Consider the following 26,487-nt stretch of genomic DNA (forward strand, 5'->3'; position numbering starts at 1 on the left):
AGAGCCAGGGCTCTGATGGGAGCACACCCTGCCCCGACTTAGTCCACTGGAATCTGCCTGAAAAGTAGTGACAGCTTCTGCAATTTCCCTCAGAATGAAAAATAACGTTTTCTGTCCGTCTATCTAGAAGAAATAGATCTACTGTAAATCCTGGGCAATCTGAAAGGGATTTGATGGACCTGCGGGCACTTTGAGTGAAACTCTGTGGGGGCGGAACAGGTACACAGAGGCAGAGTAACGTACAGTAAGCAGGCCGACACGGACATGACGGAGTGCTTCACTCCCAAGGACCAGTGGGTCCTAAAAGCAAAGTTAACGTTAATGAGAGTATCAAGTGTTTATGATCCTGGCAAACGGAGGGCATCTATTTACTCCCAAGACTTACCACCAATTTCTCACAGAAAATAGTGAGTGGAGGGTGGTTGGGGGGCTGGGGTAGGGTGGAAAAAAGGGAGAGTGGGAGGTGAGGGTAGAGCTCCGTCCCATGGAGCTGGGGTAAGAATTTATGGTCAGGAAGAGGGATGAAAGTGTAATTTACAGTGCACGCTCTACCATTCCCTTGCCCTCCCCTTTGGTAATGAGAAACGGCTGTTTGGTTGTAGGGCCCAAGCACTGGTAGGCCACTCCCCCTGGCTATGACACATCATTAGTTTTTATTTCAGTCTCAGGTTTTACAGCCCCTGCCCAGGCGCCAGCCTTTGGCCGGTGATCGGAGCCATTGCCCCGGCTAAGCCCCGTCTTATACGTCCATCTTCACAAGTTCACACTCCACCTCCCTTTAGTAACCCCTAACTCCCAAAGTGCATTTAACAACCTGGCATCCCTATTTGGGCATGTCATTTCATCAAAATAAACACTTCAAAATAGCAGATCTACAAGGTCACATGTAGACCGCGTCACATCAGCAATTTACCCTGTGTGGCACTGTCCTATGATTAAATGGGGCTTAAAATAAATAAAATAAAATTTACATTGGCTCAGAAGGGGAGGAGAGGAATTGTCAAAGTTGAGTCTCTGAACTTCTAGGACAGATTATTCCTAACAACATTTTATTATTAGTTGATGGTCTAATCGTCTTCAGAGAGGACACACTGCATATCTATAGCACATTTTTAATAACTAAAGAGGTGCAGATGCCCTGCAGTGATTACCTGCTTCGCTTGAGCATCACACCATGAAAAGCATTGGCTCTACAAAATAGAAGTTATCAGTGGATAAAATGTGGGCATTTCGAATGTCTTCCAAAACAACTCAAACTAAAACAGTTTGTAGTAAACTCAAGCATGACTGAATGAGTTTCAAAAGCCTGCTGCAACTTGTTAAGTATATCAGAATGCTTTTTTTATTTAAGCTGTCACAGAATACAATATATACTATGATGATGTTTATGATGGATGATAAACAGATTTTTAACAGTTACAGTTTCAGACATATTCAGTATCACAATCCATAACATGAATGCATAATGTAATGTGCACCTTCTCTTGAAGCAAGTATCTTGTGGAAAACAAACAGACCCAGGGAAAGCTAAACAAAGCATGTGACAGTAATTGCTCAAACCATTTGTGTCAAACGATACAAACAACTCCAGGGTGATGTCACAAAGCCAGTTGTTGTAGCACTGTTAGAGTGAAAAATCGAACGATTCATCTGAAACTCGAGTAGGCAAACACAATACGTCTGTGCAATATTTCAGACCCTGTTGCAAACATATAAATTGCTGAGCAGCTGACAGCGTGATGATGGCGTAACATAATAATCAGAGGCTTGTAGTTGTCGTATAATTTTGCTTTTGATATATTGCTGTGCACTTGGAACGCTTCCTCTTATTGTCGCCGTCGCAGTTCTTCATCCTGTGAGGCCAATATTAACACACATGTACAGACGTCAAGCTTTCTGAATAGAAACGCTTACAATATACACAACACAACCACGCAAATATACATACAATCATAGGAGTACTCCCTAGGCCTACTTTTGTTGTTGTGGAGTTTACACGGACACACATGTAACCTCCCACCTATGCATTATGCATTTATTTATTCCTCTTTTTTTGTTTCAAACAAGGATAGTTATTTGGAGACAAACAACTAGGCTATCAAATGGCTAACTGTTTGTCAGATACCGGAGCAGGTTTTGTGCTAAGTCCCCACTAATGATAATCCCCCTTACATCATTTCTCCGGTTTGTTTTGAAACCCAAAATATATCAGACCTTCTTTCCATCACAACCGCAAATGAGTTCCAGTGCCTTTCTTTTTTGCATCATCATAAAATAAGAAATAAAACTACAAAGACCCTTAATACTGTTCATTTTCCCTATATCACGTACGACATCTCTTTAGAGGCTCTTGAGAAAATCCATCTGCTACCTCGCACAAACATGAACGCAAATGGAAAACAGGTTGCGATTAAAAGTAGATTGGAAAAAAGATACATCATGGAGTACAACAGGCTTGAAGAGATCCCTCGATCATTACAGGCCTCATAGCCTGTCTACTCGGGTCTTCTCAGAGTTCACGAGAGCTCAAATGAATGCAACGTCTCGTCCCAAAGTTCTTAGATCCAGCAGTGGTCGCTCGCCGTGGAACTCAAATCCACAAGTCTCCCCAGAGTACTCCTACGACGGCTCGTCCAGTCACACTCTTCTCTAAAGCCTGAATTATGCTTAGCTGCGCACAGGAGTCTCGCACCAAAAATAGCCGAATTACAAGTAGATCTGCTATTTTCAGTGTGTGACACCAGGCACGCAACAAAGCATAAATCAGCCATCATTACTTAGAAGGTTCTGGACGTGTTTATTGCAGTGAATCTGAACCTCCAGTTCTCCTTGGACATCTTCTAAACATGCATAGCAGCATTAAATCATTTCCTTCATCATTTTTTGACGTTGTGTCAGGGGGGTTTCTGCCTGGGGAATAGCCAGTGCTGAAGGTAGAGGGGGTTGGGGCAGGGTGAGTGTCTGGTGAAGGTTAGGTGATGGAGGTGGGCGTGAGGCTGGATGCAGTGGTGGTCCTGCTGCTCTGGGTCTTTCTCCTCTTTCCCCCTCCTCCTCCACCTCCTCCTCCTCTGTTGCCTTCTCTTCCTCGCCCTCTTCCGCCTTCTTTCTCTCTCCTATTTGGCTCATCCCTCCTGTCGCCTTTAATCTTCCTGCCTGAAATTAGAATGTGCAGGAAAACACGATACTCAGTATACAGTAAACAGAATTTTCTATTATGTGTTTTGCATGTGTTTTTGTATTCATCATCGATCAGATTGGTTTGACTTGGAAACAAGTCCCTAGGACCTTTTTTGTGTTATCATTTTAGCTTTAATGTCTTTAATGTACCATTATACTGTTTACATTTCTGAGGGTTTTGCCTGGTTAAAATGTATACAAAATGAAATGTGGATCTCGTTATCCTCATAGGAACGGCGTGGATCTGGGACTTCATGTGGCCAGCCTGTGATTGACTCATATATTATACTGTCAATAACATAATGACCAGATTTGGGCTGATGATCAGAGCCCCATTGATTTCCATTATACAATTGAAGTTAAATATTCTAAAACATACAGTATAATAGTCAAAATCATTTGTGGGAAATAAATGTGTCGATGCACTTCTGTGACCTACGGGCAGTGTTCTGATCGGTCTAGCGGTTTTGCGAGATTAGCTCTGAACACACAGACTGACAGACAGACAGATAGATAGACAGACCAACCCTCTTATAGATGGCTAGACTCCTGCAGAGCCACAGCGTAAAAATAAACACAATAAAATAATGGAATCTAATCTTGTCTAATCTACTGTAGGCGTTAGCAGTCTGACATGGCAGTCACACAAAAAGAGCTCTGCATTGTGAAGTGAAATTCACAACATGGATTCCTGCAGAGGATGTGGGTGATAAGGCCATGGTTGTGTCAGCGGGGGTCCTCACAAGGCCTTTTAATGCGGGCTAATCATGGCTAAGCCTTGTACATCCAGCACAGGATGCAGGGCCCATTCATAAATGCCAATGTGATGCAATGCAGCGCTGTGCCGCATTGACAGTTTACACACAACAGTGCACACTGTAACTATGGGCCGGAAGAATAATGAGCAAGCATTGGTGAGCCGGACACTTCTTAACACTTTGCACGGACAGCCTCTGATGCGATCTAATAGTCCATATAAACATTTGTGGAGCCCTGCTTGACCACCCCCTCCGCTCCACCAGTCCTGACTCCTCACCTGTTGTCCTAATGCTAAAAGCTACGCCTCATCCACCTCTTCCAACTTAGTTTTTCTCTCCAAGTTACTCTTAAAATCCTGTACAGTAAAATCCTCAGTCATAGTTGTTAACTCTCTGAGTTCAGAGAGTAAACTGAACACTATAAACTTTTCTAGTGCACCTGTCACACATTTCACGACCAAATTTAGTCTGTACAAATTTAGTCCCTACTCCCTACTGTTCCCTGAACATCACATGGGGCACAGAGACAGTCCACATGGATGTGATTAATTGATTGATTGATTGATTGATTGATTGATTGATTGATTGATTGATTTGCTCGTCCACATATGACGTAAATTCTCCATTCGTTGTCAATGGGAATTTAATGTTTGTGTAAGACGAAAATCTACACGCTCAATATAGGAGGTCCTCAAAACAGGAAATCATCATATAAAGGAAGTAAAAATGGAAACACGGGGACAAGGGGGTGGGGGGGACTCAGACTTTATTTACGGGGGCCAATTTCGAATTGCAGCTGTCCGTAGCTAATAATAATAATAAAATAATAATGGTTTTATTTATAATGCACTTTAAATTCGTTAGAATCTCAAAGTGCTACAGTGAGCATATGCACAGAAAAAAAGAAAAACCTCAACACTAAGAAAAGGGAACACAACATTTAAAACAAATGCGGGCTAAGAAAAAGGAAAGTCTGGCTAAAAGGAAGGAAAGTCTTAAGTCCCCTCTTAAATGAGTCAACTGACTGTGGTGTTCTCAGGTGGGCGGAGGGGGCGTCACCCATGGTGAAGGCCCAGTCACCCATGGTTTGTCTTGATGGGTTTGAGGCGGTTAGTGTTTGCGGAGCGGAGGGAGCGAGTTGAGGGTTGAAGGGTGACTAATTCCTTGAGGTTTGACTGAGGGAGCGTTGCCGTGGATGCGATGGTGGGTTAGCAGGGATATCTTGTACTTGTACTCTTGTACGAAATGAGACAGGGAGCCAGTGGCGTGAACGGAGGATGGGCGTGATGTGCTCGTATTTAGGTGCCCTTTGAGAGCGGTTTTGAAGGAGTAAAGGGATTCACATGTCTTAATTGGTAGCGAAATTAATGTAGTCCCTTGTTGGAGCCAAATCTGGGTTGCACATGGTTTGTTGAACTCCCTCTGGTGTTGTGGGTGTGGACTTCGTTGACATTAGGGAAGTATTTAGACAGGTACATGGGTACATCTTATATCTTGGTGTATCTTGGTGGTGTAGTGAATCTTGTGGATCAGACCCATTGCAAGAAAGAGTTTTTGACTATGTTTTTAGGTGTGATAATTGACTATAAGTTATCATGGAAACCCCATATAAATAAGACGTCTTCTAAATTTCAAATTGTATTGCACCCTTATAACACCATACTGTATCTCACCTACGGTGTGGAGGTGTGGGGTAACACCTACAAAAGTAACCTTGAGCCATTATACATAATGCAGAAAAAAGCAATAAGAATAGTGAACAATGTTATCACCAGCACACAAATATATTGTTTCTAAACTCACATTGTAATTTTCTAAACTGAATAGATCGAAATAAACCATTAAAACCAAACCAAACCAAGATGCTGTACTCTGTCGTCAACCCTAAGCCATTCCAGCCTGTCAAAATGCGCAGGGGTGAGGTGGGTTCGGGGAGTGAGGCCAAGTAGTAGCCTGATCAGTTTGTTTTGGGAAGTCTGTAGCCTTGTTTTAAGGGCCTTTGAGGAGCTGTGGTAGAGGTGCATGCATAGTCTTAAGAAACCTGTTAGGGTCTTCACTGACGATGCACTGTGTGAGGGAATGGGAAATGGATGTTTGTGTCAGGTGTGAGACGGTGCATGTTTATGTGCCGTAGTGCTGGTGCTGTTGAGAGAGTTTGCTCTCCCTGGAAACCAAGTCAACATGCGTGCGGCTGGAAATCGTTATGCATTTCATAAAGTTAGGGCTTATGTTGCCACTGTGCTTGCCTAACTTGTGGGTAATAATTGTATACTGTATGCTACTTTTCCTCAAGTCTTTTCTTTCACTTTAGCTGTGCAAACAACATCACCTTTCTTTTTTTTACAAAATAAATCAAAAGACCTAAGCGTATAATAAGGACTTAAGATGTAAGCTTATGCTTATGCTGTCATATGCTTACAGTGTGCTTATGCTGTCAACTAGTAACAATAGCCCAAATGTCTATTTTTTCTATTTTTAAAACACATTCTTTTTTCTGTGTCTAAAATAATGTTAACGTGGTAAAATAATTATCAATTTACTCAAAAAAAAAAGAAGGATTTTCTTTTTGATACGGCAGTAAATTGGTTATAGTGTTCAGAGTCAGGAGAGTAGGAGGCACAAGAGGCACAAGCCTCGCACAGTAGCCCGCTGTCAGGGAAAAAGCTCATGTTCTTTGTCAAATGGCATGGGTGCCAAACCTATGTGCCAAACTCACGAAAGCATGCTATATGTCACTGTTTTCAAACCTTCTGGTCAGCGGACACAGGCCACATCAGAAACATAAGCGTCTAACATGCTCCGCATGCACGTGTGAAGATTTGAATCAACAAACACATTTGGGAGCTATTTGGGAGCGATAATGATGGAGGTAACTGTTTCTGTTTATGTCAATGAGGCACGGTGAACCTGAAAGGAGTTAAGGGCTCTCTCGCTCACAGACACGCATGAATGAACGCTTGCACGCACGCACGCACGCACGCACAAATATGAAGGACCAACACTGGTGTGCTTACTGTGTAAGGACCTAATTAGCTCCACTAATGGATGCAGGAGACAGGGACTCCACCAATTTACAACAGCCTTGATTGCAATGCCTCTCCATCCAAGCTAAACAACGTTGCCTGACAAAGGCAATCACTTGTCCAAAAATAAAAATGGGTTTCGTGCGAACTGTTTTTGTAGCGCTTCAGCAAAGGGCGGGGGGGGGGGGGGAGAATGTGGCCAGATCAACACAAAGCGTGAGATCTACAAAGCAGTAAATCACTAATGTTATACAAGCTCTGCCCCTGGTGTTTTTTACAGCTGGCCTGTCAGCCGGCTCCCGCGGATGAATCTGCTGTCGCATTGATTTAGCACATGGTGAGTTTATGAACACAAAACGTTGGTGTGGCAACGAGTCACACAACCGCCGCCCATCACAGGCTCAGTCACAGTCGAAAATTAGTCTGTACACACATTGGCAGGAGGAGAGTACAGTAATTTTCAAAGCAGTTTATTTTTGCTGCTGTATGGATTGGAATTGAGCAAAAATAAAATACTGCTCAAATGTTTTCATGGCTCAACCTCCAGTAGTCGGGCCACGCCTCACTCATCACTCATCGTGCCTCCCTTTGCCTCCCTTTGCCCCTCCCCTAACTTTAGACGTCATGGTCCGAACCACTTTTACGAAGCGCCGGTTTATAATATTTCAACGTTAATTATTCTTCTGACCCCAGGCACAAATTCTTTCCAGAATGCAGACGTCAGGGTATAAATTTGTTTCTCATATCTCCAACGATGTCGTCACTGACTTCTCCTGTGTCAGTGAATGGTCCGCTCCTCACTGAGGAATTAGGCTTACCGGTAATATATAGTTTGCGATGGTGTGGCTAACTGAAAATAGACGATTTTCACGTTCAAGACGTGTCGCATCACAAGTCGCGACGTGCTGCGAGCTTGTAGATCGGTTATTTTCAATGACAACACTGACTGTTGTGCGTATAAGTAGAATTCTTACTAAACATCTACATATAGACGAGTTACACAATTTACAGATCACTGGAATGACTGAGCCTCCCCATCTCTTCTTACATTATTTATACGTTAGGCTGTTATATGCAGTTAACGTTAATCATAAAACTACAGCTGTGGGTGTGGCTTCAGTTCAGGTGGATCACCTTTTGGATCAACTTTTTATGTGGCGTGCCCAGTGCCCACATAAAAACAACATTTTAACAAATACTGTACACAGCACTCCATCTTTAACATTTGCACAGCAGAGATCTCAGTGCTGCCCAAATCTGTGCCCTGAAATCTCCTGAGCGTGCCACCCTCCATTTAAAGGTTTTGAATATAGCTGGTTTACAATTCAATAAAACCTAATAAAGAAATGGTGGTTTCTAACTAAGGCTGGAAATGGCACGCTTATTAGACAACGGAGACAAAGCAATATTTCACGAGAGGGTGCCTTTGTCGTCATAAGCCTCCATAAGCAGAGCAGAAGTCCCGTTAATGATGGTAAAGCACGACCCTCGAGTGTAATATTGTGATTATACAGCAGTTACCCTTAAAAAAACTCAAATCATTATAACTAAGATATTCTAAAATAAACATATTTTTTTTATATAAAAAAGATGTAGCCACTACGACCGAAAATGGCCCTAGAAAATTGCTAACCTAGCAACCCTCTCTGGGAGTGCAGCGATTTTGATTGGTGTTCCATCATGCTCATTTGAAGCATGGCTAGATGGCTATTTCAAACAATCAGATTGCTTCCTTGAAACGACCTGTTGTATAATAGAATAAATTAGATAGTTTATATGAAATGGATATGTGATAAAAAAAAAACAATTTAAAGATTAATAGGTTTACGATTTCACAACATGATTTTTATTGGGTACGTTTGGTACACGATAAACTTTTGTTTATCCTCCTCGAGGTTTAGGAAACTTTCAAGCAATTTGACCAGAGTCAATATTGTGCCCTCCAGCTAATAAACCCGCGACCAATTATCTTTAATCGGCTTCAGCTGCAAATGTCTCCACCAGGTCCTACTCAGCCCGTGCAAGCCGTCGATAATGGTCACTCTCAACTGATTGATGGGCGTGGCTGTTAATCTACAGCAGAGTACGCTGGTGTGTGGATGATAAGAGCACGAGCAAACATGTCAGGACCACATAAACCTCCCGCTGCGTCGAGCTTCAAAACAAACAGCTCTCTCCAGCTCTGATCCTACTCCAGATCCGCAGTGCAAAGCACCCACCCATCGTCGGCTTGGCTCGCACTCACGGTTTATTGTTTACATGTTGAGGAGTCAAGAGATCTGTGTCCCTCTGCGAGGGCAGCCAAACCAAACCCAATCAACACATTGCGGGTCACAGACATACAGGCGGGTAGGCCAGCCTTTGAATGTTGAGTAATGCCTCCATCATTCATAATATTGACCGCTGATGGCTTTTTCAAGTCTCACATGGATCTGATCACAAGTTCAACTGATTTACTGCTGTTGTCGGCCAAGGAACAGAACACATGACATCACTGAAATTCATTCTGCTTGCATAGTACGTATGAATGAAGTCGTACCTTTTTCTGTGTGTGTGTGTGTGTGTGTGTGTGTGTGTGTGTGTTGCATATGTGCACGTGTGTGGCCACTTGCAAGCCACTTCTTTACCTTTTGCACAGGGTGTCTTGAGCACAGTGCATTTTCTTTTCTCTGTCTGCGGCAGGCACGGCTGAGAGGTGACCAGAGCCGAGGGCCGGTCCTGGCTGGAGCCCTGCTGAAGGGGCTCACGTGCCCGGCTCTGGGAGCCTTTCTTAAAACCACACGTCTTGTTCTTCTTCATGCAGGGGCTCCACAGGCTCCATTCCCCCAGACTGCACTCCACAGGCTGACCTGGAACCAGACCAGGGGAGAAGAATCCCGCTGTGGTGAAAAGTGTATGCCGCAGTTAAAACATCTCACACTTTTTAGGGGTTTCTCCTCATTCTCCTGCGTTTAACTTCTAATTTTGGCTTTCCTTTTCTTCTGCCGAGCTTAATAAGGCATGTCCAAATGTGCTGACAATTTAGAAATGGTTATTTTCCGCCTTATGTCTTCCAATGGATCCAATGTGGTTATTAATTAGTCACAAGCTCTTGTTAATACTTTTCATTTGTTTCAATGTCTATATAATCTTTTTCTAAAATAGCAGATATTGTTGCTACTTTTATGTTATATGACGAAGTAAAGCATTAACCCATTAAAATCTTAACCAGTTTAATTATACAATTTATTTTATATTCTCATTATTTAAATTTTTTTAACTGAACATTTTTAGTTCTGGGGGTCCCTGGAACAAAATATTTGGAGATGGGGGTCGACGGCCAAATACATATAATTTTGGTTGGTCTTTGACATGAAAAGGTTTGAGCACCACTGATTTAAAAGACATTTATAGAATCAGCCTCAGGTCTTGATGGGTTAATTCACAAAAGAAAAAAGGTGAAATAAGGAGATATGAGGTTTCTGCCTGACAGCAAACAGAAAGAGCGTCATAACGTGTGCGTGTCCAGAGCGGCGGCTCTGGGTCCTCTTCAGAGGAACAGGAGGGTGACGTCAGCGTGTCAGGCCAGAGGGATGGATGCAGCCTTCTGCTTCAGGCAGTTGCTTGGAGGGCACTGCGTCTTCAGATTAATGCACTGTTTGCTTACTTATGACGGGAATAGTCTACGAAAAAAAAACAATCTAGAAAACGTCTTATCGGCCAGCAGGCCCTACTCCAAAGTTCAGCGCACTTGTGATTGAGAAACAGCAGACAGAGAGAGAGAAAAAGAGAAAGGCAAAACTCAAGAGAACATGCAATTTCTCTCTGTGTTTTTTTGTTTTGTTTGTGTAGAACTGTTTTGTTCTAGGCCAGACAGCCGTGTTCTTACCAGCGGAACATAACTTAACTGCTTTGTAGTGGAACTCAAGTGGTGAAGGCCTCGGGCAAGCGTATATCTATTCTACGTCCGAGCATAGACATGGTAACGCACCGCCTGCTTCTGATTGAACTACCGACACTGCCCAGTCTGCCCGTCTTGCCTGTCCTCCAAGATGCAAGGGCACTCCGTGGTGGGAAATAATACAAGTTCAAGAGAATTATGGAGAATTATATGGCAAAATGCGACAGTAACTTTTAACTTTAATTAAGAGACAAATTAATATTGTTTGTGCCGTTTGCTTTGATTGAATAATTGACTGTTTGAACACGTATGTATTTTGATTTGATTTGGCTGTGTTCTAAATTAAAGTGTTAGTGTTGATTGTCGTGTATTAATCTAATTATAGTAAACTAATACCATTATACCAAAAAAGATAAAGATCAAGGTATTAATCTAATTATAGTAAACTAATACTGTTATACTAAAAAAGATAAAGATCAAGGGAAAAGAGATCTTTTTACAGTACAATAATGTTTCAAGTTTACACATAAACAAGCCATCGGCATAAACAATATTAGTTTGCCTCTTCTACACAAATAAAAGTTACTGTCGCACGTGCCAAGCTGTCATTCTCTTGTATTATATATCGTACATATATTATTTATTTATTTCCCACCACAGAGTAACCTCGCGGCAGACTATCCAGCATGTATCTTCCACCTCAGAGGAAACTCTGGTAAGGCCGGCAGTGTCGGTAGGCCAATCGGAGGCAGGCTGGGCGTTACCATGTCTAAGCTCGGACGTAGAAAAGATATACGCCTTGGGCAATTGCTCTGCACCTGAGAGGTGTTTCAGTGGTGTAGACTAGAGCAGTGGTTCCCAAACCGTTCAGGTCGAGACCCAAAACAGACATTTTATGTTTCCCCGGGACCCAAACTAGTGAAAGTAGATTGGCTATTTTCACTACTTCTTAAACATTTGTTTTCTAATTTATGGAATTTCTTAATTTCTTTTCATCTCTCTATAACTCAGAGAGTGGACAAATTGACCCATTTGGACCCATTTGCTTCCAATTACACTCTCAGAGTAAACATTTCACAGAAGATTTTACATTGTAGATTGGGTTCTTACTTCCTAGAGATAAAAAACAAATATTATATCAAATGGGGTTCGTTCCCTAATGCAGTGATTCTCAAACATTTTAATTTCAAGGACCCCCAGTTAGCCAAGGACCCCCATTTACCCCGGATTTGTGCCTGGTTTGCTGCTTATATTCTGACATCTGACATAGATCCTGTGTCTAGGTGAGACATGACTTTTGACACGATCTAATTGTCTCAATAGAAGAACAGGGAGACATAATACAACCACCCCAATTGTATAAATAATATTGTATTAACATACTCTACATCTCTACCATAAAGATTGGATACAATTAAAATGTATTCATAAAAAGGTTACATAGTGAGGCTTAACACTGCATATACAAAATTACAAATGGACCCATAAGGTTCCATGTATTTCCAACATTTGTACCATCTAGGGTACAGACATAAGAGTCCTTTTGGTTCCTAATATCATTATCAATCGTTTAGCTGTGGACCCCGTGGAACTCTGCTCAAGGACCACTGGGGGTCCCCAGACCCCATGTTGAGAACCATTGGTGTAGAGGAAGAGCTAGAAATGATATGCCACTAAAAGCCATCTAAAGAAGCCATGAGGGTTGGACAAATACTGTACTGTCGGTCGCTCACCTACACACTCCATGGTCCCGTTAACGGTGTTCAGCCCTGGAGGGCAGCTCACGTGACATCGTCCTCTGTGTGAATACAAGCCCTCCTTACATTTTGTGCAAAAATTGCGATTGAAACACGCCTCACAATTGTCTATTTTACATTCTGAAAGAAAGAGGGGAGACAAAAGGAGAGGATCAAATAAATTACACGACCAAATCCGCACTTTGTGAGCACATTGATTCCACAGCCTGATTTATGCTTCGGCGAAAAACTGTCGACACAACGAAAGGACGCGCGTTTCGCCGAAGCCCAAGTGAGGCTTAACAACAGATGCCTTTGTCCTCCCAGTGCAGTCCCCTAGTGTCCACTGTTTGTTCGTCATCATTTAAAACAACAATGAAAAATGAAAATTATCTAAAGTGAATTATCTGAGTGCTGTGTATTCACTTTTTATCGAATATCCACAGCTTTTCTGACTGCGTTCAAGCGGTAGACTCTGCAGAGGGAGGACGATGAGAACTTGACTTTTATTCCCTCTGAGAGATTTATTAGTGATAAAACTACAGGAGATGTTTAGGGGGATATTTCATGAATAACACTCATCTCCTAAAAGCACATGCATACCACAGGCCCTTTTTTTTTTGGCTGGTGTGAATCAGCACAAGGCTGGTGGCAGGTCGTGTCACTGGGTTTCTTTAACCACATGAACCAGAAAATAGCCAGTCTACAAGCGCCTCGTTGTAACACATTGTAAGATTGTAAAACAGGAGGGTTCGTAGTATAGACCCCTGGGGTACACCGGTAAACTAATTATACTGTGTATAGGATTACACAGCCTTGTTAAAATCCTCTAATTCTTCACTGAAACAAGCAACTACTTCAGGTAGGGATAATTGCAGGCGTGGGAGAATATAAACCAGATGTTATTTATTAGAAGACGACCAAAAAGGCATTGGTCCCACCCTAAACATTTCTGAACATTATTCTCATCATTACCTACGTCTCAATTAATTAACACAGCTGGCTAAAAAAGCTTTGGGCAAAGACACAATCCTCTCAATTTTAGGGCGAGTCTTTGATACTGTATATCACAGACTCGTTCAGCAGGAGACATTATTTTGTTCACATGTGCTAAAGAATGTCTGCTTTGCCGCTTGGGTTCTTGCCAAGGTCAGACATGAGCTAACACTGAATCCCTTCGCTGGGATCTTAATGTTCTAGCCTCTGCTCTCAATTATAGTTTTTAAGCCCCTGACAGCTAAATTTGACAGGACTGACGTTTGTAGTCTTAATGTAAGACAAATGTTGCTAACAAGACATGCTGGAATGACTTGATGATTAGATAATAAGCTCAGGTTATAGCCACTGAGGGCCGCCATAAGGAATCCAGGGAAGCCGAACCATCTTGCTCTGTAATATATGGGGATAGTACGAGGGAGCAATACAGGAAGTGATCACAACATCATTCACAGATTAGTCACCGATGTCTGACTCCTCTACCGCTTCTGGTATTATGATGATGATGATTTAAATAGTTAAGCACTGTATCTCAATTTATCTGAGTGTACATTGACTTGCTTCTCCAATACTGGCACTCCTGTTCAGTTGGAAGGCTGCTGATGATTTACAACGTTAAGATATGATTCTCAGAATCTGTTTGGACAATAGGCTGTGCAAATTCCATTAGGGGGCTATCTAATCTACCTGTCAATACCGGGGTAGTAAAATACAGGCTGCAAACATTAAGAGGGCATCATTGTGAGACGTCTCTGTGGGGGTACGCATTTTAGCTCCTGTTTCCAGAATCTCTGGAGTGAAATTTAAAGCTCTTACTTAAACCAAGGACCAGATTTTATGCTTAAGAGTTTTATCTGCTGTTGGGTGTGTGAGTTTGAGTGAAAGCATTAATGAACACATCTGATATATATTACGTGATGTAGCAACAGGACATCAAACAGTCTGTATTTTTTTTTACTCCTGTAGCAAAATAAAATAATGAATACAAGCTGTAGGCCTCCCTAATTGCCGACCAAAATCTATATCTGTACTACGAAAATGGCGATCACTTGAGTATGGACCGGCAGTTGGGCAATCGGTTCTCATTGTACTTAATGTGACCTACCTATAACTACATAACTAAAGAACATTAAAATAATGTGACCTACCTATAACTACATAATGTGACCTACCTATAACTACATAACTAAAGAACATTAAAGTAGCACAAACTGATGAAGTATCTTTTTCAACCAACTGTATTCAATTGATTTAAATTAGACTTTTAAAGAGAATATACAAAAAAGTCAGGTATATTTGTATATGCATAAAGCCAATCGAAAGAATAAACAAATAGTGAGCCTGGGCTGGCCTGCACCCTGAACATACTGTAAGAGCCAAATAAATACACAGACATCCTCGCAAAAATAGACAAACAATAGTGCATTAGACATGTTTTTGCAGGGATTTTGTTCCAATCCTGTTTTCTGCCCACATGTAAGGGGAAACAGACCGCAAACTGAGCTGCTGGCATTCATCGTCCAAAAACATGGGGCTAGTGCCACCCGAGCCAACCGGGGAAGTTTGATAAACACTGTGGCCACACGCCTTCCATATTAGAAAAACCTAGCCGCAGCCAACCCTAAAGATTGAAAGTTCTACTGGTTTATCTCTACCTGGTGCGTGTGCGTGTACACGTGTGTGTGTGTGTGTGTGTGTGTGTGTGTGTGTGTGTGTGTGTGTGTGTGTGTGTGTGTGTGTGTGTGTGTGTGGTGTTTATGTTATGACATTGTTGTTTGGTTTGCCATGTGGCCACTGGCCAGGAGGCAACTAGTTGTTGTCACAATATATATACTATATACTATACCATCATTGACCACAAGCCCTTTATACTTCATTGTACGGCGAATGGCAAAAATAGCCAATCTACAAGTTCACAAACAAAACGTGACACGTTGTGAATTTTTGTTTTGCTAAACTTTCACCTACATTGACATGCCCAAAATAGGGACACCAGGTTGAAAGTGATGAATAAGTCGGCTCCAGTGACCAATATGGCCTATTATGGACCTCTTTGGATCTTATGTGCCCAGTTAGTACCTCAACTTTTCGGGGTCTCAGTGTCCCTCACCATGCACCTGAGTATCGGGGGGGGGGTCCAAGAAGACAAGCTCAACTCACGGGTGCATCTATTGGTCTCTGGATTCCTCATGCCAAAGTATCCCACGGGGCAGGAGGCGAGGCACACTCCTATCTGCCGAATGTCGTTGCGCTCCAGGAAGATGAACAGCTTAGGCTTACACTTCACACAGCCATTATACTCAGAGCAGCGATCGCAGCCTTTGGGGCAAGATGGCAGCACCTCTGGGCTAACTGTGGGAAGATAAAGTAAAAGAGACCAAACAGTCATCACCAAACAGCACAGCATGGGGTATCGTCAACGTCAATTGACCATCTTCAGCCTGAGGTTTTTTCATGGGAAAATGAAACAAAGACAGCTGTCAGTTTCTGTGGTGCCAGTAAAGAACAACATCAGGGCACGTTTCTCATTTTTTTGCAGGCAGGCCATAAACCTGACAGCGCTTTATCACCCCAACTAGCAGGGGTTAATGTTTGCAGCTTAATCTAACCAGGGGCCATGCCAAACCTCTTTGTTTGAACAGTTACTCACTGTTTACTTGAAACTGCTCACCAGAGATCCTCAACAGATTTCCAGTTGGAGAAACCTGAGTGTTTGGAACTGACAGTCCGCCAAGGTTCATTCAAAATCAGGCACTGATATCGCACAGCAACCATATGGCCACTATAGCGTCAATCAGAAAATAATGATTCTGGGAATGCCCAGTAACAATGTGGGGTGCGTAACACCAATGTAATTATGTGCACAACCTCCCTGTGCTTCTGTACGGCACTGCAGCTCAGCAGTGGCAAGACTTTTCAGTATTAATGTAGAAAGCTGAATAGAGCAACTCACTGACCCTTCAAACTCTAGACACACCACAGCCGCACTTATACTTAACCACCATGTAAGAACCATACTTTATATCCCAATTGCCTCATCTTCCAGAAAAGCAACGATATTGTACGCATAGCCAGTAATCTAAGTTATTGCCGGGGAAAAGCATGTCAAAGTGCACATCCTGTTTCTAGGGGCCATTCGGTGCCGAAACTGCAGTCATCAGAGTTGATTTACAGTCCTGTGCGGTATCGTCTCTAAATATATACACACTCACACGGCAACACATACATCCATCTGTCTCCATCAGATAAGTTGAACGGTTGAAGCGTTAGAAAAGGGTTCCCCCGCAAATCGATTACACCATATCTGAGTCATGGTACTCTCAGATGCAGGGGGAGCAGCTACAGACATGTCTTATCACTTCGCTAATAATGATAATAGTCATAATGATCCATACGTATAATATTTAACCACCAGTAGGGAGGGATGAATTTGGAAAATGTGGTGTTGCAAACAGTCTCTGACCCTTTGCCTGTTCAGAAGAGAGAGAGTCCATGCGGTCTGGAGGACGAGGAGGAGCAGAGAAATACTCTCTAGAGAGAAGATGGTCTCGGTTTGATGCATTCCATCGTTAGAACATGGGCAAACACAGCTTTGCAGAAGTCTGGTACAGCAGAAGACTGGTCAAGCAAATGTGCAGACAAGTGGTTAGCAAAGCAGTCAAGGACAGTTAAAGAAAACAATTGTTTACAATCTTCATATTTAATTTACTGTAGATCTTTTGTTTCAAAAGGCACTGTACATGAAAGGTGTAAAATTCAGACTCAAGTCATGAGACAAAAGTATCTGCCCACACTGCAATGGCACAAGACAAGCCATAAACAGTATCAAATAGGGACTTTTTCATCCCCTGAATATTTCATGCTTAATTTATACTTGACGCCTGCTGAAAATAGACAATTTACAAACTCACTCGGCTATTTTTGGCACAGGACACCATCGTGAGAATCATTCCAGAGCTATTTTTGGCACAGGACACCATCGTGTGATGCTTTAGAGAATCATTCCTGAGCATAACTAATTGGACTCTAACATACAAGTAACGTCTCACTAATAATAACCCATGCTGCCCATTGCCATGTTTGCGGTTGGCACAGGCCTACATGTACATCTGTTGCTGTGACCAATCGTGGTTCAATATAAATTCCGCTTCATTGAGCTGGCATTCCCTGAAAGCTTCTTGTGTGCCGAGAAGCAATTGCCTCGAAACTTGACAATAACACCCAATTCACCCCAGGTCTCTGACGCCAGAGGTAGCAAGCAAGTGAACACTTTCTATGGGTGCATAAAGCCAGAACACAAGGCAGCACGTCTGGTCTGGTTTCTGAAAGTCACCAGACAGGTAGCCTATACTCATGCCACAAACTTCCCCCAGAGAGAGACCGACGCAGAGAGGTGAATTCATTGAAAACCTCACTATAAACAATCTTAATACCCATAAAAGCTTAACATAAACCGAGAAAGGTATAATCATAAAAAAGAGGAAGAAAGGTGAGCTGTTTGGGGTGAGCAACTTAAAGTGGAGCATATATCACCAAATAAACAAAGATTATGAGAAAACAAACAAGAAGTAATCTTACTCTGCCTGCCAAGACATCCACAACCGTGAAAAAGGCCACAGAAAACGAAGGCGGAAGAGTCAGAAAATCAGAAAAGAGAGAGGGGGAGAATTGTATTTGTTGAGAGAACTATTTTAACCATATGAGCTGCTAGTGTCCCTACTCTGGGAATGGCAAAATAGACGAAAATTGTGCGAAAATAGCTATTTTCAGTATTTCACATACAACAAAACATAAGAGTTTAATTGGTTAAGTACTCACTCCGTCTCTGTCTTCTGGCCTTGGGGAGCTTGACAACATCACTGTGACCCATGGAGCTGAGGAAGACCAACGTCAGCGCTGCCAGTCCCAGCTGCATAGTCCCTGCTGCCGTCCCGGCCGCGCGGGGTTCCCCCCCCAAGCAGCCAGCCGGACCACGCAGGGGGAACCCCGCCCCCCTCCCCCTTCCGCTCTGACAGGTGGACCCCTTGTCCCCTTTTTCCTACCGCTGGTGCCGAGGACCACCGGCCACTACACAGTTCCCTTTGGGTCGCTTTCTTGTCTTCCTTGGTCTACGCTTATTTTTGTTGTTTCCTCTCCTTCCTCCGTGTCCCTCTCCTGTCCTCTCCTCTACTGACTGGCACTGCGTCCGCAGCTCCGTTGTGCGGAGGGCGATGCCGCCGCGGCTGCGAGTCCCAACAGGTCCGGGGCGCGACAAGCCATCGTCGCCTCTGGTGAGTTTGTTGTAGCAGCAGCTGAGGGAAAGAAGCTGGGGAGATGCGGGAGGGAAAGGGGGAGGCTATTGTGGGGTCTGAAGTAGTGTGGACTGGGGTTGCATGGATGATGAACAGAGCAGTGGTGGTGGAGGAGGAGGAGAGGAGAGGAGAGGAGAAGAACTGAGGGTTCAACCCATGAAGCTAGTGGCGGGCTGGCAGGGGAGCAGGCAGCCTGTCGTTGGTGAGGACGCCGGGGAGAGTTTGGTGTGAGTGAGAGACTGAGCTCAGGAGCATGTGTCTTATTAAAGATGCTCTGAGGGAGGGTCACGAGGGGGGGAGCAGACAGGGGAAAGCCTGACGGAGATAGGTTCTGGGCTCCTATGCGTGACAACGCATCTGATCTGCCTCTGCCAGGACCTGCCGGGGAGAGATGGAGGGAGGAAACACACACACCACACACACGCACGCACACACACACGCACATGCACGCGCACACACACACACACACACACACACACACACACACACACACACACACACACACACACACACACACACACACACACACACAGGCAACAGAGTTGAGAGAGAAGGGTGTGTGGGGGAGGTGGAGTGGTTGGGAAGTAATGGGGTGAGAAAAACAATGAAACATGAACTCTAAACGCTATGCCATTAAATCAGCATGACAAAAGGATAGTGATATCTTGGCGTAAACTGCATGTTTTCTGACAGCTATGACATGATATCAATACCAGTTATTGAAACCTGCAGAGAGTTGAATTCTTATAGACTCTGTCATGGGGGAAATCACTGCAACTAGATTACACCATGTTGAATAATACTAATGAGGTAAGATAGAATGTACTCCGTCCACAGAAGACTGTCAGTTTGAAGAACAGCACCCTTGACTGATCCTCTCAAAACAACAGCCACAGCACAAGGAAACAAAAAGCCACAAATGTTCTTACAGTAGGCAATGCAGGCATCTCTCCAAGCAGTATTCAAACTACAGAGTGATAGAATAAGCATGTTTATTCTATTCCTATACAAGATGAAAGTGTTGTATACGCAACTCTCTCTGGGAAATGCAAAACACACTTGGACTAGAGGACCTCGTCATATTTGGTGCCGAGATCTCTTCAGATAGTGTCAAACTCGGCCTATATTTACAGCTCTTGTGTGAAGAGGACACACAGAACATGTTGGGATCGCAGCAAAGGGGGGTCCTCCCTCGTAGCTTGATAAAGAAAAACAGGGCCATATTTGGCCGTTGAGATGGTTGTGGCCCTGAATCATGCAAAAGGACAATGCCATTTGGTACATCGAAACATTCCAAGATACAACACTGTGTTCTTTACTAAACGAATGAACAAAAAGGGCTAATCTCATGAGATCTCACTCAAAGTCTTTTTATAAGCTGCTCTGCCAATGGAATTGAATTGACCTTTAAACTTGAAGTAATTCATTTTGAGAATCAAAGAACAAGATCATTATGGTAGATGTCAACCATAAACTCTAAAACTGTAATAGATGACAAAAGAGCCTGATATTATATCACTAGTGTGGTGATATTGTCTCTCATTCTCTAAATGGGTGTCAACGTTAAAATGTGTGCAGAGGGATTTGTACAAGACAACTTGTCTTACTATTGTGAAATGTAAAAAATGTGCGATGTGGGATGCTATTAATTACAATCACTCGTCCATCATCCCTAATATGAGCATACTGAAGTATGTCTGTCTCTGAGGGGAAGCTCTCAGAGCGAAGAGGCTGCTAAACAGTGGCTTTGTTCTGTAGCCCATCCATGTGGAACTAGTCAAAAGGCTGGAGTACACACAAGCACACATATGCGCGCGGACACACACACACACACACACACACACACACACACACACACACTGTTCCTGAATACCTCCACTTCCACGGGTTGAGGTAAAGTTTCTCAGATCCAAGTTTCTCTGAGAATGAACCAAATGGGAGACACGGTTTCTTTTTTACCCCTATACACTGCCCCGCAATTCAGCCGCCTCTCCTAATTTGGGAAGCACCACAGACTTTTTTTTCCACCTAACTGGAAGTTTGTTTGCCTCGTGGAGCTTAACGAGAAAAGAATTTCTATGACACCTCTCGTTTAATGTCATATTTACTAAAAAAGAGCCAAAACCGTCAAGCGGCCTGTCGTTTGCTGCACCTGTTTGTTCGCTGACAGAGTGATGCTTGGCAAGAGGGACATGCTATGGCTGTGGACCAGTCAGAAGAACACAATATTTCTGGGGCTGAGTAACTCAGGATATGTGTCAGAGCCTCTTTCATAATCTAGCACTCCCACGAGACTGTGCAGTGCAACCTGCCAAAGGGCCCACCTCGGCCCTTCCATATCTGCTCTGTCATAGCATGGAGAAAGGAGACATGAACAGGCTGTGAATTACCAGGGAATACGCAGGCCATAGTAGAGCCTGCTGGTCGATATACTCTCTGCCCCCCGTCATATGTTTCATTATTTAACGATGCTAAAGATACCTATCTTTTGGCCAGGCTACATCATGCGTGGTCATCTTACGGAGCCACCATGGGAACACTGTGGCAACACCGTGGCACCTTTATGTGTTTCGAAAGATCTCTGTCTCTGCTCCCTCATCCATTAAAACAGCCACATGCACTGTGTCCCTTTCCTCACCATTGGCCCCATTCAGCTAAAGTCAATGAAAACCAAGCCGGGCTCATCAAATAGTCAGGAGATTAAATTGCCTGCTTTGTAAGTCCTAAGTTTGATCTATCAATTATTCAAGCACTGAAAGGGAGCTCCCACACTGGGAATTTGTTGAACCTGAGAAGGTGCCACCTAGAGTCACACAACCTGCCGATGAACTTTTTCCCTTCAAGTAGTGAACGTATTGGGTTGCTCACACAGATTCCTGCAACTAAAATATATAAATAAATAAATAAACAAAGTCATGCACAAGAAAGACAGCAGTGGCACTTCAGCAAGTGCAAGCACACAGCAAAGTTCTGAGATCCTCATAGTTAAATCAATTTATCAGTTAAGTCATTGCGTGCGTGACACCAGTAAACGAACAATAAATGCAAGCACTGACAAAGCGAACCGTTCCATCATTTCAAGCACCCAAAATGCAGAGTTCTTGATTTTGTCCCCCCCTCCCCACCTCCAAAAGAAAATAAAGTGCAAAAAGCGGGAGCCTGCTACTACTTGTGGCTTTGTGCTCCAAATCTCTAAATCGCAATTTATTTTAATGAAATGACTGTGAAGTGGCTCCTGCAGCATGGATGGACACATCAAAGTCCACAACTAATAACTCTATTGGATTTATTTCCATTTCTTACACACCCTTATCTCTACATAAAAGCCGCAAGATGTTTTGCCGCTAGCCGGACTTACCCGAAGAGATAATGTGGGGAAAAAAGGGAAGAGGACGGCGAGAAGGAGGAAGAAATAGGGCATGCTAACCACATTAAATCTGGCATCCTTATTTGGGGCATCTCAAAAATAACCTACGGCTATATAATGCTTGTATCACACAGCAGAAATAGCAGATCTACATGTTTGTACTACTTTTAGATAGATCGATGGGCTATTTTCACCATGTGGTGCCATTATACGGTCAAGTATATAAATCAGGCATAAGTGGTTATAAGTGGAATCGGTTCTTCATCCATCTTCTGCTCGTACTCGGCCACACTTGGCCTGGCTGAGCATCCTATCAACACCCTGTAATCTAAACCAGAGGGTGGCAGGTAGATACCCTGGCTGACTGTGCACAGTACAGACGTGTGCAGAGAAACACCTGGCTGGCTGCAGTTTTCTGGACCGCACAATGATACGGGCAGTGGTGGACAAAGTACCTAACTCAACCCCATGCACTACTACTAGTACTACTACTACTACTACAGTAGAGTCAAAGTATAGATATTACTCAACTACAAGTAAAAGTTGCTCTTTATTCAAAAGTAGTAATGCTTTTAGAAATACTTTTGTATTCAAAAGTACAAATTCCATTTTCTTACTTTTTTCTCTTTATCCAATTCATCTGTCATCACATTTTCCCAAATAATTCAAAGATTTTCCGAAATATAGTAATAATAGTGAACATAGCAGATCTACAAGCTCACAATGTGTAACATCGTTGCGTTATTATATTTAAAATAAGTGGTAAATTAATAATGTAACTTTTCCCTTCGTAGAAATGTATACTGGAATCAAAAGTAAGTAGCCTACAATATTTGTATCCAAAAAGTATAGTCAAATGCTCAAGGAAAGTACAGATACTAAAAAAATAAAAAAATAAAATACACTTAGTTATTACTGCTGAGCATACATGCATGATGCATGCATGCACAGCATGCTAACTTAGAGCTGTACTCTGTGTGGGGGATCCAGCATCAAGTGGAGACATCCACCTGTCCTCTTGCCAGCAGCATTCTGTATGTCTCCTCATGATATTCTACATTTGTTCATCTGTCTCCCTGCATACGCCTATAACTCTAAAAAACGGACAGGTATAGTTAAGTGACAAGTCTGCATTGAAAGAGAGAAATGACAGACAGACAGACAGACAGACAGACAGACAGACAGACAGACAGACAGATAGATAGATAGTGTGCAGACTAGTGTAAACTGAAAGTAAGGAAAGAATGAAGGTTCACTCCCTCTCCAGCTCAGCATATAAAACTGTCAAAATTGCCACCACTCATCATGAATGTGCCAAAATATATGAACCATTTACTTGTACTCAGTTCTCTAAATATTGGCTAAGAGTGAACATTTTACTGAAAGCTACACTGTAGAAGATAAACATGTGTCAAAGTGTCATATGCAATCTTTAAACAGGGGTAAAAACAACATTCTATGAATTTGAATTTGCAACTCATGTGCTGCATTGGTATCTATACATGGAAAGGAATAGCCTATTAATAATAGGCCTACTAGCCTAATAATTATAATAATAAATAGCCTATAATAATAATAATAATAGAAAAAGGTGTCTCTCTCTGCATATTTATAACAAAGTAATTAAGGACATCACACTGTCACATATGGTTAATTAATATAGTATTTTTTCAATTATGGGAATCCATGCGATATTATTAATTATTAATTATAAACCCACCTGCGCTGAGAGATCCTTCAATAGCACCTTCCAGTGAGTGGTCGGAGCATAATTTCCTTTTTTATAAGAGAAAATCCGTAACTTGTTTGGTTATTCAAATAACTCCTCCTACATGATAGTACCTCCATTTGAGCTGGGAAAGACGTGCATTTTTTACATTGCATGGACAAATGATGTTTCACGTAATTTATCACAATCAAAATCGCCCACTCAGACCTGGGACTAGCCAGCTCAAAGAAAAACGCGCAGTGAATTTCAAAATAAGCAACTAATTAATAAAAAATAAAATAAACGTATTCCGAATAAGTTTTAAATGTAGTTATGTTGTTGTTTTTGTTAGTTTTTTTTTTTGTCAGTGTTCTTTTCTTAGTGACGGACGCTCCCTCTTGCAAGTTGCTTTTCCCCACATGAATCCACTTGAGCGTCAAGTCACAAAGACGTGATATTTGCATCCTACCACTGGCGCTTGTCCCAAAGCTTGGCCCCACCCCTCACATTCTCACTGAGAGATAGATGAAAAACCTGCGCTGGATCTGGAAATGTAAACAATCACTCAACTCATTGAGAAAATGACTCCGTGAATCGTGTTTTGTTTTGGACGCTGGATCTGGAAATGTAAACAATCACTCAACTCATTGAGAAAATGACTCCGTGAATCGTGTTTTGGACACCTGTCAATGTCCTGTCCTGATTCTTAATAAGGTAGGCTGCTAGCCTCGGATCAATTTGTGTGTGTGTGTGTGTGTGTGTGTGTGTGTGTGTGTGTGTGTGTGTGTGTGTGTGTGTTTGCTGCATGGCTGGACCCATATAATCTTACTTGGCAACTATAATAACGGTCAAATAATAGCTTTGAAAACTCGCAACAATTCTCAACATTTAAGGAAGGGGGGTGGGGTAATTATAAGGCCTTAAAAGTTGATTGATATCTGTAAATGTCTTTGTCTTTGGCTATGAGCTCGGAACTGAACTGAAATGAACTGATTCACCCTCTCTCCAAAACCAGTTTCACATAATTAACCTGAGCTGCATGTACAGTACATGTTCATTTGGGGAATACAGTGACTTTTACAGTAGATGACCCTTTAGACTCTAAAGGGCATTTGTTTCCAGGGATTGCTGCTCTAAAGTTTAGAGCAGCAATCCCTGGAAACAAATGCGTGAAAAGCATTACGAGATAGACTACTGGAGGGACTGGATTTGATGACATGTGTCACGCTGAATGATTTATTATAAGAATTAAGTTACAGTGATTCAGACTGTAATTATTTTTCTTCTGCTCTTGTTGCCAACATGTGAGCACACAGCACAGCCAGAATAATGAAAACAACATATCATGGTTTCATAGTGATGTTGACTAGCAGTGGATTTGAGCTATCATCACTCATGTCTGCAATGATAGAAGAAATATAGATAGCATCTATAAACTTATGAACATAAGATGTTTGCAGAACTTCAGTTCAGTCAGGACAACTCATGGATGGATGGAATATTATATTTTTTGAATATAAAATGAGCAATATATTTATTATGGTTTGGTGATGAATTGGATCTGCTTTTTAGGTATACTCAAGCGCATCAGTTATAGGGACTCCGAATCCCCCGTACCTAAACAGCAGATCCAAAACGACAGGTGGTAGCTGGGGTGGAGGAGGGTGAGCAGCAAACGTTTAGTAGACTGCAGCGCAGGAGACCTCAGTTTAAATAGCCGGTATGAAGCTGGAATGAGTGTGTGATTGGATAAGTGAATCATGTGAATGAGAATGTAGTGCTGGGTCTTTACAAATGAAGGTGGTCTACTATACACATACATATGAAAATGAAGATGAAGACATTTCAGTTTACAGTAGTTGAACATTACACAAATGGTTTCAAAAGAAAACACGTAGGCTAATTGTTGTGGAATTCATTTTAGACATTCATGCTTATCTACAACAATCGGAATTCTAAATCCTTGTGACATGCAAATCATTCCACAAATTTTTCATGCAAACCACAGTGTTTTTGTTGAGTGCTAAATTTGATGACTGCAAATACTATTTATGATCTCTGCTGGAGCAAGCAAGCTAATGTCAGCACGCAAAAAAATGCTGCTATTTTCACAATGAACCAAAAGATACGGTAAATGACAAGCTTAGGTTTAGGTTCATTTATTTAGCACATAGTATAAAAAATAGACAATACATATCAAAGAACAAAAATACAATGCAAGGAAAGGAAGAAGCCAGCTGGCTTATTTGGAATCCTTTCCTGTATGGAAGAGGTCATTGATTAAGCAGATTCAAAGTTAATAAGAACAATACAAAAGTCTACAAGTTGGCAAAGGGGGGCAGCTGTGCAATAAAGAAATAAAAACACAGAGACTGCACAAAAAGGGGAACAAACACAAAAGAAAATATAACACATAAAACTAAATGTAATCTACAGAGAGGAAGAAATAAGATATTTCTTTAGATGTTTCTTGAATATTGGCAAGGATAATGGGGATTTAAGTGAATCATCTATGGAATTCCATAGATGAGGGCCTCTAAATTTGATGATC

The 26,487-nt window shown here is 42.3% G+C and overlaps 1 protein-coding gene across 2 annotated transcripts; it reads right to left on the reverse strand.

The window, feature by feature from the left end:
- Window positions 1-1,316: 1,316 nt before the first annotated feature.
- rspo1 (R-spondin 1) lies at window positions 1,317-24,265 on the reverse strand. Of its 2 annotated transcripts, none has more exons than XM_080768875.1 (6): window positions 23,949-24,265; window positions 18,389-19,239; window positions 15,731-15,922; window positions 12,572-12,715; window positions 9,586-9,837; window positions 1,317-3,153 (listed from the first exon to the last, which is right to left on the reverse strand). In XM_080768875.1, the coding sequence occupies exons 2-6, from the start codon at window positions 18,483-18,485 to the stop codon at window positions 2,972-2,974; spliced, it is 867 nt and encodes a 288-aa protein (XP_080625001.1). In that variant the 5' UTR covers window positions 18,486-19,239; window positions 23,949-24,265; the 3' UTR covers window positions 1,317-2,971. The 2 variants fall into 2 exon arrangements, with proteins under 2 accessions (XP_080625001.1, XP_080625002.1); XM_080768876.1 differs by having other exon boundaries at window positions 9,586-9,807; window positions 23,949-24,257.
- Between the last annotated feature and the right edge of the window lie 2,222 nt (window positions 24,266-26,487).

Source organism: Protomyctophum bolini (assembly GCF_963924005.1).
Source record: "Protomyctophum bolini genome assembly, chromosome: 7".
Classification (NCBI taxonomy): Eukaryota; Metazoa; Chordata; class Actinopteri; order Myctophiformes; family Myctophidae; genus Protomyctophum; species Protomyctophum bolini.